Genomic DNA, 15,254 nt, shown 5'->3' on the forward strand with positions numbered 1-15,254 from the left:
TACTACCCACATTATACACTTAGGTCACTGTAGCACAATATGGATCCCATCTTGGTAAATGTGGACCGTGCAAATTTACACACAGCCATATTAATATATGGCTGTGAGATCTGGAAATTCAAACAGTATGACGTCAACAAATTAAATTCATTTGAAATGTGGATGTACCGCCGAATGCTAAGAATAAGCTGGACCAGCAGAACTACGAATGAAGAAGTACTGAGAGCAATGAACATACGCCCTCATCTGGTCAATACTATCAAAATTAAAATAGACGTCATATCTAGGACACATAATGCGCCATAGGGAATTTGAGCAGCTCCAGGTCATATTAGAAGGCAATATTGAAGGTAAAAGGGGCATGGGACGAAAGAAAAAATCTTGTCTACGAAATATCGGAGATTGGACCCACACAAGAGGAAATTAATTAATTCATCAAGCAAGAACAGAGAAAAATTTGCCATATTGATCACCAACCTCAACAGAGAAGGCACTTAGGAGAAGGAGGATACTACTCATACTGACCTGCGTCCACCATTGTTTCACTGCCACCAATAAATTAACGAATATAGAGAAGATAGGCCCTTTTAAAAAGTTGTAAGGCGTACCTTCACTTGTGTATACTCTTTAAGATTTACAGTATAAATTGGTAAAAGTTACCGGCTATTTTAGATACAACCAAATTGCTTATAATAAATAAAACAATTACATATTTGATTTCATTATATCACGAGACGATAATTTTGTATCTGCTTTAAATTTCAGGCTGCATTTTAGCATCATCGTGCATGGCTCTTTCCACTTTTTGTCCATCCATACCAGTAATGATGGTAGTTTATGGTGTCATGGGAGGTACTGGGTACAGCTTTATATATTTACCAGCAGTGGTAATGGTTGGATATTATTTCGAGTCCAAACGATCTTTAGCAACTGGCATAGCCGTTTGTGGAACAGGTGTCGGAGCATTCGCTTTTGCCCCCTTGGTCAATTTCTTGGTTAAATCATATGGATGGAAAACCACTAACTTATGCTTAGCAGGAATAACATTGTCATGTGCACTTTTTGGAGCATTAATGAAACCTTTAACGTACATAGAAGTAAAAGAAGAAGTCGTTCAACAGGTCCCAGCAAAACCAGGTGTTATGAGAACCCGAACGAGTGAGGTATTTATTACTTTTAATTGCTCAATATGGTTCTCGATTGAAAATTATGATTTTATTTATCTATGAATGTAGTACCAACCATTTAACTTACTTTATAATTATTTATGTCTAAATACAATAATTATTAGATTGTCTTTTTCGTAATATCTTCTAATATATTATAATTACTAGACTTCGGCAAATATGCATATTGCATATTTTGCATATTGTGCATATTTTATGCAAATATTTCATATTTTGGCATATTTGTATAAAAGTTTGCATAAAGTGCATAAAAGTTCAGATTTTTATACTGTATTTGAAAATTTTTAAACATACCAATTTATTTCAATTCTTGTATAAAATTTTGTAGTCATTTTAATCAAGAAATGATTTAAGTACGTAATCTCTACAGGTACAAAACATTTACAATTTCAAAGAAGATCAATTTAAGTAGCCCTCAACATTCTTAGAAAGTCTCGATCACTGAGGCATTCAGTTATTGGATAATCGCTAAGGGTTCGCTCATTTGCATTTTATGATCTAATCCCCAAATCTATCTACAATTTATTGTATCTTAACAGCAGGTAAACGGCTAATAGTTTTGTTCCTAATTTAGGGATTTTCCAAAATCTCCCAGTTTATTGAATTAGGTACCTAAACATTTCTAATTTGATGCTCAGATTTGTAAATCATTTTTGTTTTGATATTCAAAGCGTAAACACTCGTTGTGCGTAACAAAAAGGAAGATTGTGATTTTATAATGCCTAAAACAACCAGTGCTTCAACTTGGATTAAACCTTATAAAGATCTGTCTATGGATATGGGAAAAATCTACTGTTCAGTCTGTGGCAAAATTGTAAGTATCTAATATTTTCTATTAAATATCTAATATTTCATACATACAGGGTGTTTCCAAATGACACTTACAACGTTTGTTTGTAGATACTTCTCGAAAAATTGAACAAAACGATATAGTTAATGAGGGGTCAAACTTATTTACTTTTCGAGATACAGGGTGTTAAAATTTAAAAAAATTAAATTCTTTTAGTTAATAACAACAATAACTTTAAAACCAATAAACGTATTTACTTAAAATTTAGTACTCATAGGTTGTTTTTAAATGAAAAATAGCTTCCTTTAGTGAGAAAAAATTGTCCATGGTACAATACAATGGTGTGTATTTAGAAAAATTTTTCACCTTTACTTTTTTTATGAAGTCAGCTATTCTAAAACACAATTATTTTTATTGTAATTGAATTAACAAAAAAAAAAAACTTTTGTTGAATTTTAAAATAAGTTATATGATGTACTAATGGTTAGTAACAAAAACTAATTTGTGGATTAATACTGCATTTAAAACACTTAGCGAGTGTTTTTTTTTCCAAACCAGTTATTTGATTAACCAAAAACACCTTGTATATTTTTATATTTTAAAGGTTGGGTTAAAATAAAGGTTTTTATTTTTATTTATAGATAGCATGTGAGAAGAAATTTCAGATAGACCAACATGTGAGAACTGCTTCACACATTGCAAAAAAAGGAAAAATAGGAGGAAAACATCAAACTTCAATGGCTAAATGTTTCCAATCTACTTCAAAAAAATTAGATGAGCAAGAAACTTTTAATGAAGACTTGTGTAGCGCATTAGTGTCTGCAAACATACCGCTTTCAAAATTAGCAAATGTAAATTTTAGTTCGTTTCTAAAAAAATATTGCAAACTTAATGTTCCAAGTGATCGGTCTCTAAGAAGAAATAATGTGAACGGGCTATACTCGTCGGTGTTAATTAATATTAAGGAAGAAATTGCAGATAATTATTTTTACATATCTGTAGACGAAACCACTGATTCCTCAGGAAAGTATATTGCTCATTTATTGATTGGTGTTCTTAAAGAAGATACCTTACCAAAATCTCATCTTATTTCATGCCAGCAACTTGAGAAAACAAATGCTTTAACAATTTCGCGTTTTATACAAGAAACATTAGCAACTTTTTTTCTTTCGACAACTATTCCTTCTAATAAATTACTGCTTATTTTATCGGATGCTGCTCCTTATATGGTGAAAGCAGGACAAAATTTAAAAATATTTTTCCCTGATTTAATACATGTTACTTGTGTAGCGCATGGATTAAACAGAGTTGCAGAGGAAATACGAAAAAAGTTTCCTCTTGTAAATACCATGATATCCAGTGTCAAAAAAGTATTTCTTAAATCTCCTATAAGAATTCAACTTTATAAAGAAAGGCTACCTAACATTCCTCTTCCACCACAACCTATTTTAACGCGATGGGGAACATGGTTAGAAGCAGCTAATTTTTATGCAGATCATTTTGTTAAAATAAAGAACATAATTGATACGTTAACAGATGAAAGTTCCCAATCTCTTTTGGATTCTAAACAAACTTTTCAGAGTAACTTGCTTCAACAAGAACTTTCATTTATAAAATCAAATTTTAGTTTTGTTCAAAAAACAATTACTCAGTTAGAATCACCAAAACTGTCATTGTTCGAAAGTACAGCATTAATAAAAGAATTTGCGTCATGTTGTCGGAACGTTAGAGGTAATATTGGAAAAGATATTTTAAAAAAATTTGAAGCTACTATGGAAAAAAATAAAGGTTACCATATTCTTTCTGAAGTAGTCAGTGTTCTAGCTGGAAATATTTCGGAAACAATTAATTTAGAACCAAATGTTTTGGTTAGTTTGAAAAATGCTCCCGTTACATCAGTTGATGTTGAACGAAGTTTTTCCATATATAAATATATGTACTCAGACAGAAGCCACAAGTTTTTGTTAGAAAATTTTTAACACCACTTGGTCATTTATTGTTACCATAATTCTAAATAAGTTTATTCATACTTAAAAATGATGTAGTTACTTAAAATAAATGTAAATCTTAATGAATAGTAGGAAATATTTAGTTATGTGCACTTTTTTTTTTTAATAAAATTGTTACTATTTTACGATTTTTTTATTTATTTGTATGCATATTTTGTAAAATATTTGCATATTTTCGGGTAAACACGTGCATATTTATGCGCATATTTTCTACATTTTTATTTGCATATTTGCCGAAGTCTAATAATTACCCATCATTTTCTTTTGTTATGCGCTGCTTGGATCCAGCTTGTTTTCAGTCGATTTAGATCATCTATTTATTGTATAATTTGTTTGATAGTGTTTGACTAAGAGTAAATATTTCAGCTTTGTTCATCACAATAACAACACGCAATCATCAAAAGAGTTAAGTCTTACTTAAATTGAGATCTTGGGTAATCCTGATCTTGGACTTTAGGTATATTTTTCCTTCTATTTTGTTTTCCATTGAGCAACTTTTATGAGATTTTGACTTGGTCATCATTTTGGATCTACTATTAATTTCCAAACGTGTTTAATATTTTTCAAAAATCTATCGAATTGCGGCAAACATGATTCCGCACCATCAGTGTAGGGTCTGCGGCCACTTTGAAATCTTAAATGGAAAATCACATTATCTTATTGCAGATTAGGATTCTTTCGATTCGCTACTAATGGCGCTGTAATAACATAAAAAATATTACAAACTATGTGTGTGTGTGTGTGTGTGTGTTTTGTTTTATGGCACTGGAACTAAGCCAATTAGCCAGAACAAATGTGTGAAAGTTATAATATTACAAACTAATTTCTATGGTACTGAACCCTTCCATACCCCCTTCCAGGGGACTTCCACCTGTGAAGTTTTTGGGGCCATCGTTCGTCAGCCATTCTCAATAGGTGTCCAAACCATTTTAAACCTCTTCTTTCTATTCTGTCAATGACCGTTTCTGTAGTATTCATGTTATTTCTTATAGATTCGTTAGTCTTCCTTTCCAGCCTTGATTTTCTAGCTCTTCTTCTCAAATAATCCATTTCAACTGCCAACAATTTTCTCTTCAGGTCTGCATTAATTGTCCAAACTTCAGAGCCATAACAAAGAACTGATTCAACCATGGCTTGCCCTATTCTTTTTTTGTTCCCTTTGGAAATGTTGCAATTCCACCATAAGGTGTTCAGACATCCTCCAATTTTATGTCCCTGAATAATTCGATGTTTAATTTCGGTTTCTCCTAAGCTATTCTTATCAATGAAAGAACCTAAATATTTAAATTTTTCCACTTGTTTGATTTCCACGTACTCGTTTATCAACACTTCAAACCTTGCATTTGAATGGGTAACTAAATATTCTATTTTCTTCATGCTGACTTGTAACCCCCATTTTACATATTCTCTATACAGACGCTTTATCATAAATTCTAGACCATAAGAATTTTGAGCTAGGACGACTTGGTCATCCGCAAAGTTCAGGGAGAACAGTACGTTATTTCCTATGGGGATTCCATTGCCTGGCAGTAGTTTTTCCAATTTTGGAGGGGTGCCTCAATATATAAATTAAACAGTAGGAGTGATATACTACATCCTTGTCTTACTCCTTTAGTTCTGATAGTCTATTTCCGACTTTTAGGCAAGTAGTGTTATCCCTGTATACTTCTGTGATTATTCCTAAAAGGTATTGACTAATGCCGAGTTGTTGTAAAGCTTGCAACAATTTAAGTCTTGGAATTGTATCATACGCCTTTTCTAGGTCGATGAATGCTAGATATACTTCGGTATCAACTGCTATTCTTTTTTCTATTAATTGTTGGAGTATAAACAAGTTATCGGTGCAAAATCTACCAGGCATAAATCCACTTTGGTCTTCTCTAATTAAATGTCCTACATCATCTTGTATTTTTCCATATATTATCTTTGTAAACAATCTCCCGAAAGTAGGTAGGACACTTAATCCTCTGTAGCAGTTAGGATTTTTTCGATTACCGTTTTTATAGATGGACACTTGGTGAGCGGTTTTCCATTCAGATGGTACTTTAAACTAAATAAATTAAAAATGAATGTAATGATAATAAATATTAAGAATAGTTTAATTAATGATTTTGTCATTAAATAGGGGAACATCTCGACTCCGGGTGTATATAACTCTACACTTTCAATGACCAAAAGAAAAGGAAGTCTTCAACCTATGGCGAGAAAAGATGTTTTATATACAGGATCCATTCAGAATCTCAAAGAATTTCAATCAAGAACTTCACTGGCTGAGTACAGAAATAGCGTCCACAGTATACAAAAACCTAAACTTTCCAAACGTCAAGGTGAGTAGATTAACGTAAATATCGTCCCTTGCAAGGTAAACTAGCGTTACCGAGATTTTGCTAACTTTACACGAAGAGCAAAATAATTCATGAGATAGTTACGCAAGTTGAGTGATGTTTGGTCAGATTTGTTATTTGTAATTGTAAATATTTAATAATTGGCTATGTATATAGTGGATACGATATTATATTGTGTTACTGACCTTTTGGATGTTTTATTCTGATGATATATATAAAGGTTTTATCAAATATCTCTGTGTCCGCTCCAGAATTTTTTAACATAATTAAGAACCTTGACGACAATGTTATTAAAAATTCAAAATTACTTCTAACGGGATGTTTCATACTCAAATGAAAGCTGAAGTTAGAGTTGGATTAGTGAAGAAGTTCTTCTTCTTCTTCTTTGTGTGCCGTGCTTGTATTCAAGCGTTGGCTATCGTCAAATTGACAAGCTGATAAAATGATTCTCGGTCGGCAGCTAGATGAAACAGTTCCTCGACCGTTCGACCTGTCCATTGTCTAATGTTACGCAGCCAGGACAGTTGTTTTCTTTCGACCCAACGTTTTCCTTCGATTTTGCCCTGAATGATTAACCGGAGTAAGCGATATTTAGGTCCTCTCATTATATGACCGAAGTATTGGACCTTTCTCATTTTGATGATGTTGATCAATTCTCGCTCTTTGTGCATGGTCTCTAGCACGCGTTCGTTAGATATGTGTGCTGTCCACGGGATTCTGAGCATGCGACGGTAACACCATAACTCAAACGCTTCTAATTTGTTAAGATTTTTTGTTTTTGTTGTCTAGGTTTCACATCCATAGAACAAAGTGGACCAGACGTAGCACTTCAATACTCTTGGACGTGTGGTCAACGACAGACTTCTACTGCGTAATACAGAACGCCCATTAATAAAGTTTTTCCGTGCGAGTTCTATTCTGGTCGAAATTTCCTCGTCACTTTCAACCCTGCAGTCAATCCAGCTACCCAGATATCTAAAGTGTTCCAGCCTTTCCAGGATTTTGTTATCTAATCTTAGTACTGAGTCTTCGATATTAATTTTTCCGACCACCATCCATTTTGTTTTTTTTTGCGTTGATTATTAAGCCCTTTTCAGTGCATTCGTTGTTTACAGCATTCAACAGGGTTTGAAGATCTTCTAGACTCTCTGCCATTATTGTGGTGTCATCGGCGTATCTGATGTTGTTAATAATTTCAGAAGATTGTGTAAAGAAGTTGGTGTTAACCAATTAGCGACCAAAATATTTTTTTTACGATTTATTTTACACAATCCTTTGATGGATGGAAAAAAAACTGATTTTTTGTTTTTTAGTTAGTTAAATATGTTTTATGACAATAAATTTTGTTTTGAAATTGAGTATGAATTTATAATATATTATAAAAGTAATTGTTGACATTACAGTTTTTGAGGACATAGGATATATTGCAACTTAAAATCAAACCATTTTGACGACATATGTGAAATTAATTTCAGAATAGAAGTACGGAAATAAAATCGTGTAGTCATTAAAGTTTTTATTTATTATATAAGAGCGAAGAACAAATTTATTTGTGAGGTAATGTCTCGTATAATTGACGATAATCTTGTGGAATTAATTGTTTTAGTTCTTGTAAGTGTGCATATTTCGACGCTTCGATTGGAATTGGCCCTGTGAACAGTTTAAGATGGTTTGGAAGTGACTGCAGGCGCTTTGATCCAACAAGTAAATCAGCCCATTCGTCTTGGAAGCACAGTTTGTAATGAATAATGCCATTAGGGGTATACTGAAAACCAACCACATCATTAACACAGGGATTGCCGGCTTTGTTACCAGGACGAATAGTTTTGTAGTATACTGGTTCAAATGCATAAAAATCATCATTACTACAATAAATTGTTTCATAGGGATTCGGTCGTTGTCTCGCAGATTGAATTATTTGAATCTAGTCTGCTGGTGTATAGACCTCTCTACGATTGCGAAATTTTTTATCAATACTAGAATGAACAGACAACCTTAAAAATAAAAAACTGGAGAAAAAAAGCACGAAACAGATCAGAATGGAGAAGAATCCTGGAACAGGCCAAGAACCAAAAAGGGTTGTCGAGCCAGTGATGAAGATGAAGAATGAATAGAGTCTACTTCCATGAAGGTGTGTCCAACTTCCAAGTATTTTTGTTCAATAATTACTTTTGTTTTAATGCTTAATTCAAGAATACATTAAAAAGCTTGGTATTTCGGTTCTGGTAACCACATCCATCACTCCAAATCGTAATTTTTTCTGGATGTCGTTTTTCTATCACTTTTGTTAAAAAGTCTGTGTAAATTGATGCAAATACATCAATTTCGATCCCTGCCACAGCTTCGTGCCAAACGTAGCAGACGGCATCTTTAGTACTTAAGTTAAGGAAAGTCTCATTGTGGGCTTTTAACTTAGTCTTGTAGTAATTTGCACTTGCATTTAGTCTTGGAGCTAAATGAACAGCCTGTAAATCTACAGTATAGGTTTCAGTGTTAGCATTATTGCTGGATTGTTCTTTGTCTGTTGTTTTCTCTTCTCTTGCTAATTGCTTCTTTTACTGATGTTTCTGGAATGTTTCTTCATCGCACGTTCCTTTCGTATACTGTGTGCATGTATTACATTGATCCTTTTTTGGAGTATAAAGATCCATATTCATGGTTTTTAAAATAATATAAAGGGTTTTCCAGGACGATGCAGTTTTGTTTTTTTTTTTGACAATCCTCTTTATAAAAGCGGTACATCTCTCGCAGACTAGACCTCTAGGGCTCAACGTGAAGTTTAGTGGAAGACGCTCGACAATAATGGCTTTCTACTTTAGGCAGTAAATTCAGAAATTCTTCTACATTATTGTTCACTCTATTTGATCTTTGTCATAGTGCCTGATTTTTTTGTTCTTCTTCTTTATGTTCTTCGTTTTCCTGGCTTGTAATGGGTTGATTTGATAAAATCCAAGAGCGCACAGTCTTTTCACCAACGCTTAATATGTTGATGGCAAACACTTTTCTTCACATCATCTTAATTTTCTTTTACAGTCAAGTTAAAAGAAAATCCAGTGTTTTTCCTTGAAGTATTAGTAGTTTTTCTTCTGTATTTTGGACGTGCCTGCAATACAGACCCAGTGACGTAAACTTTTTTAGCCTCCCAAGATGACAAATTCCAAAAGTACGAATGTGTTGACTTTCGATCATCCTCACTAATCGTATTACATTTGAAATCTTGACTTAGACCTCCTTTACCTTTTTTCGGATGAGGATGCCCATTACATCTTGACCCTAGGCATCTAGATTCCTTAATTTTAGTTTGCTTATATTTTCCATTTTGTTGTTTTTCAAATCTAACATAAGACTTCCCCTCTAACCTTAACTTGACATTTTTAATCTCTTCCACTCATTTCGGTTAACTTGACTTTTACGCTTTCTTGGTTTTTGTTTTTCTTGATCTGTAATAATATTTTGGTCTGTATCCGACATTGATTGCGGCTGTTGTCGTGTTGTTATATTAGCGACCAAGTGTATATTAGTGACATCATCTGCTGTTATATCTGTGTCAGTTTCACTTTGGGATGGGGCATAAAATTCATGTGATCCTGAACTTAAATATGTATCTGATTGCTCCGCATGACTTTATCGAGCTTTTCTACAGGATGAATCTGTGTTGTGTACTTCATTACATCATGACACTCAATGGAGGGTGTAATCGCCCCAATCAAAGCGGTTGATTCGGATTAATGTGCAAGCAGTTCTTGGCCTCTAATATCATGCTGTTCTACGACGGGTTTTGATTCGTTAATAGTACCTGAGCAACTGTCACTTCAACGCCTTATTCCGAAGAGTCCCCTTGACTTGAGCTGAGCTGACTAACAGAACTGGCTTGATATTCAGCTAGAACTAAGAGCCAGCTTCACCAAGATGCGGCTTCTAGCTCCAGCCGTATTAGGAAAGGTCTTTTTCTGTTACTCCTGCAGCAAATAACGAGTTATTAATTTGTCTAATGCAATAGCTCATATGTCAATATTATATTATCGAACTATGATTCTTGCAAAATCTCTTTTGTCAACAAAAATATACAAAACTTTTAATTATTTTATACAAAAAAAGTTAATTAATTATTAATATAAGTGATTTAAACTTTTATCTTATTGTAAAACATTATAAAGCTATGATTATTAAAGTTTGAACTTGAAAAACATAGAAAAAGAGAGGCTAGTATTTTGTTTGAAGTAACTTTAACAGTTATCATTACAAATACAAAGTATTATTATTATTTGTGAGCTTAAATTATATTAAAAAAGAGTTAAATACTTACACAACTGGGTACACGACACAATAATGATGCTTGAATAAAAACAATACAAAATACGTCCCACGCCACGGGAATACAATGACATACGACACTTTGCATTAACTATAACAGATACTTCTGACATTGGTCTTATTGCAACTAATTCAAACGCTCGCTTCTGATTGGTCGATAGACATAGGAAGTTGCAAACGTTGGAGAAGCGTGTTTTGGATACTTACATGGCAAAAAAGAAAAGATATATTTTATTGACATTCGACCTTTTGCATGTACCACGCCGCCATGTTATGATAGCTAAGTTTTAATTTTAGTTTACGCTATTTCTCCACGAAAGAGACGAGATGTTTACAATCAGTTACCTTGCAAACGTATATAATAAAAAATCAAATATAAATTATATTTAGATTGCAAATCAACATGCATGTTTTTACTTGGTTAAAATATTTTACTTACCTTTTTTTTTGTTATAGAAAAGAGTTGCTGTAATCTTTCGGAGTTTTTCGGAGATTTGGTGGATATGAGTCTAATTAAAAATCCAGTTTTCTTGGTATTGGCTTTTGCTTCGGTATTCGCTATGATATCGTTTTATATACCATTTGTATACTTAGTAGAACTAGCCAAGTCTAAGGTAAGCTATATTTGGTACCTACTAAACTTTAATAACTTTTTTCTAAAACAAATACTACCGTGTGTTTAAGGGTTAAGTAAGAAATAGTACCAAATGGTTTTATTAACAGTCAAAATTCTGCCCCTTTGCATTAAATTAGACTGAAAATACTTACTTTTAATTATTATTAATTTAATATACTAATTACACAAGAAGTTTTACACTTTCTTGCATGTCCACTTATTTAACTTATTTTGTCACCCTGAAAATAATTTAATATTTTAGGGAATCGAAGAATCTCAGGGAGCCATGTTAATTTCCATAATTGGAATAACTAATATTGTTAGTCGTTTAGCTGTTGGTTACCTAGCAGATTTTCCAAGTGTAAATAACTTTCTAGTCAATAACTGTTGCCTCATGCTAGCAGCCGTTTCGACAGCAGCAATGCCGTTATTTTCTAGCTTCGCTGCTTTGGCAATTTTGGCCGTATTATTCGGAATAGGCATCGGTAAGTAAACTACGTTTTATTCTAAATATACGCGTTATAAACAAACTAATAAAGCAGAACGTACAATCATTAAAACTAAATTTGACTAATTAAATATTGTTTAAAGTACCTAATGTCAAAAATTTTAATAAAAAAACAATATTTCTCCACGCTTTTTTAACCTTCATCGGACTGACCAGGGTCTATTTTGACCCAGATCACAATTTTTAGCTTTTACTTTATAGATCTTAATTTTTAATTGGCAGTCTTCCATGTATCTGTAGTTTATAAATATACTGTATTGATAAAAAATTATGCCTACAAGAACATTTAACGCTTAGATTAAATTTAAACTTCATTTTTATAAAAACTTATCATCATCATCATCAATCAGCCCTGAGTTGTCCATTGTTGAACATAGGCCTCCTCTAGACTTTTCCATCTGCTTCTGTTCGGCGGCTCTGCTATCCAATTGGTCACGATTCTTTTGAGGTCGTCGGTCCATCGCGTTGGGGGTCTTCCTCGGCTTCGTTTGTCAGCCCGTGGTCTCCACTCAAGCAATTTTTTTGTCCAACTGTCGTCTTTCATTCTTGCAACATGTCCTGCCCATCTCCATTTTGCCTTGTAATATGTTCAATAATGTCTTCCACTCCGGTTCGTCTACGAACTTCCTCGTTTCTTAATCTATTGCCTAAGCTTATTCCAAGCATTGATCTCTTTATCTTTCGTTGTGTCCTTCTCAATTTTTCGGCTGATGTTTTTGTGAGAGTTAAGGTTTCTGCTCCGTATGTGAGGACTGGTAGAACGCACTGGTTAAAAGCTTTTCTTTTTAAATGGATCGGTATATTTGTTTTAAATACGTCTCTCATTTTTCCGAATGCAGCCCAACCCAGACTTATTCTTCTGAGTAGCTCGCATATTTGGTTATCTCGCGTTAACCTTATTTCGTGACCCAAATACACATATTTTTCCACAAGTTCTATGGGCGACTTTTCGATTTATATTAGCTAATTGGGGACGAGATTGGTCATCATTATTGTTTTTCAATAGTTTATTTTTAAACCGACTTTAAAAACTATAAAAACTTATACAGAAGTAAAAAACTTTAAAATTTGTATTGGTATAAAAACATTTAATTTGAAATTTGTTAAAATTGTCGTCCAAAATTTATAGATGCATAACGTTTTCGATCTAGCTCAGATCATCCTCAGTGCCTTCTTTTGGTACTTAAAGCTAACACTAAAATTGTAGCGGAGACATCATAATATGGTTTTAAATATTTAAATTTAAATTATAATGCTGCCCTAGGTCGATGAAAATGGTTGAAGATTTTAATACTTAAAGAGCAACATGTTTCTTTGCTCGACTTAAACGGGTGGTTCTTGTCAGTTAAAACGACAGTTGGTCTGTGTCGTTTTAACTAACAAGAACCAATTGGTTAAGTCGAGCAAAGAAACATGTTGCTCTTTAAGTATTAGAATCTTCAACCATTTTCATCTACCTATCTTTGGTGTTGATTAAAAAGGAACCTAAAGTGTTGTGTGACTTAAAGGAATTTTTGATGTTTTCAATTGTAGAAGCAAATGCAGTCATGCGCATGTGTGTATTTGCTAAGTCTAGCTATCAACAGATTTTTTACCATATTGTCAAGAGAGAAGATAAGACTCCCTCCTGCGGACAACCCCTCTCTACCGGAGCTGACACTTCATCTGATAGTAATTTTAAATCAGTCAACTTATCAGTATTCCTTTTAGACAAATTGCATTGAGGTATTCTAATAATCCCAGTATATTTACCAATAAAACCAGAATCCTTTCTTGGGTTTTTACAATCGATCTCTGATATATTCGATCATTTGGTGTTTATTTTGAAAAGTTTTACAGTAAAGCTGATATTTTTCTTCTTCTTCTTCTTCTTCTTCCTCTTTATAAGCAATTCTGCTTGTTCATTGGCAGATTAATACCTCTGTGGAAGGTTACCAGGTTGCTTTGTCCAGGTCTCCATAGCTAGACAGTGTAATTCCTAGATATTTTATTTCCATTACTTGTTCAATACTGATGCCATCAATTTCTATTTTATATCTGGTTGGTTCTTTGCTAACTACTATTGTTTTAGTTTTCTGAGATGAGATTGTCATATTAAATTCTTTTGCTCTTATGTTTAATCTGTGGACGAGTCTTTGCAGACTATTTTTATCTTGGGTTATCAATATTGCATCGTCTGCGTATCAGAGTATTTTGGTTGTTTTCCATTCTGGATATTTTTAAAACATGTTTTACTTGGTTTTGGAGACTCATTAAAAGTCGTTACTAATAACTTCGTTTAAAACTGGAGATAGGATAGTTATTAATTTCGTTTTAAATAAGTGTTCTTTTATTTATTTTCATTTTTTTTTCTACGGTTGCACACGAAATTTTACAATTCCTCTGGCAAGTCTTTGATTATTGTAAACAAACCTTTATAATAAGAAAGTGTAGAATAAACTTATTCAACTCATAATGTTTTTAAATTCCCCAACTAAAAAATGTTCTACTTTATTGGTATTAAACTATGCTTAGAGTAAATAGGATAACTAATTTTTGTTGCATGCACTATTTAATAATCTTTTTCTGTATTTTAGCTGGTTTCATCTCGTTAACTTCTATCATCCTAGTGGAATTTTTGGGATTGGATAAACTGACAAACGCTTTTGGCCTAATCATCCTTTTTAGAGGAGCAGCCACAGTGTTTGGAACCCCATTAGCTGGTACAATATATGATTTGACAAAGTCTTACACTATACCTTTCTTTGTGTGTGCAGCGGGATTTGGGATTGCATCAGTTATTAGTATGAGTGCTCCATGTTTTAATAAAAAGGTTGAAGAAAAAGACGGTGAAGTATTAGCTCCAATGAATGTCACCGAAGAAAAAGATCAGAATATAGTGTAAATTGTATTAGACTGCTTTTATTACAGTATTTATATTTGTCTGCAAAGAGTGTAAAAAATAATGAAGTATAACTTTTAATAAAACATTTTTTAATTGTACTTCTATATCTAACCCCAAAAAAAAATTTCAAAGATGCAAGATCGGGAGAGCGAGATGGCATTTTTATGATACCTTTTGTACTAATAACTCTATCTGGAATCTTAAAGTTTAAAAAATCTAACACCTCCCGTGCATTATGATCTGTATAGCCGTCTTGCTGCAACCAAATATCATCCATATTAATAGGTTATGCTGGAACTGCTAGAATTATGTTATTTCTCAGAAGATCTGGGTATTTACGACGAAACAAGTGAATACAAGGAAAATTACGTTGTCACCTAAGATACCAGCCCAAACGTTGACTTTTTGGCAGTATTATGTTTTGTAAGGAACCCTAGTCAAGTCGCAGCTTTAACAGCGGAACTGAATAAGCTAAAAATGCAGGAACTCATTGATCTAATAGTGAATTTTAAGTTACCACTGTCCGATTCTAATCTTCAGTTATCAAAGTACGTTAATAGATTAACACAAACAGTGCAACAAGATATTTAAAGATTCAATG

General features: G+C 33.1%; 1 protein-coding gene across 2 annotated transcripts in view; it reads left to right on the plus strand.

The window, feature by feature from the left end:
- LOC140446085 (monocarboxylate transporter 14-like) overlaps positions 1–14,751 on the plus strand; it is a 38,796-nt gene extending 24,045 nt beyond the window's left edge. For both annotated transcript variants that reach the window (XM_072538610.1, XM_072538611.1), the window contains exons 3-7: positions 766–1,163; positions 6,112–6,313; positions 11,102–11,259; positions 11,524–11,746; positions 14,346–14,751. In XM_072538610.1, coding sequence (XP_072394711.1) covers positions 766–1,163; positions 6,112–6,313; positions 11,102–11,259; positions 11,524–11,746; positions 14,346–14,653 — 1,289 coding nt within the window. In that variant the 3' untranslated portion in view covers positions 14,654–14,751. The remainder of the gene's footprint in view (positions 1–765; positions 1,164–6,111; positions 6,314–11,101; positions 11,260–11,523; positions 11,747–14,345) is intronic.
- The last annotated feature ends 503 nt before the right edge of the window (positions 14,752–15,254 follow it).

The sequence above is a fragment of the Diabrotica undecimpunctata genome, chromosome 7 (assembly GCF_040954645.1).
Source record: "Diabrotica undecimpunctata isolate CICGRU chromosome 7, icDiaUnde3, whole genome shotgun sequence".
NCBI lineage: Eukaryota > Metazoa > Arthropoda > Insecta > Coleoptera > Chrysomelidae > Diabrotica > Diabrotica undecimpunctata.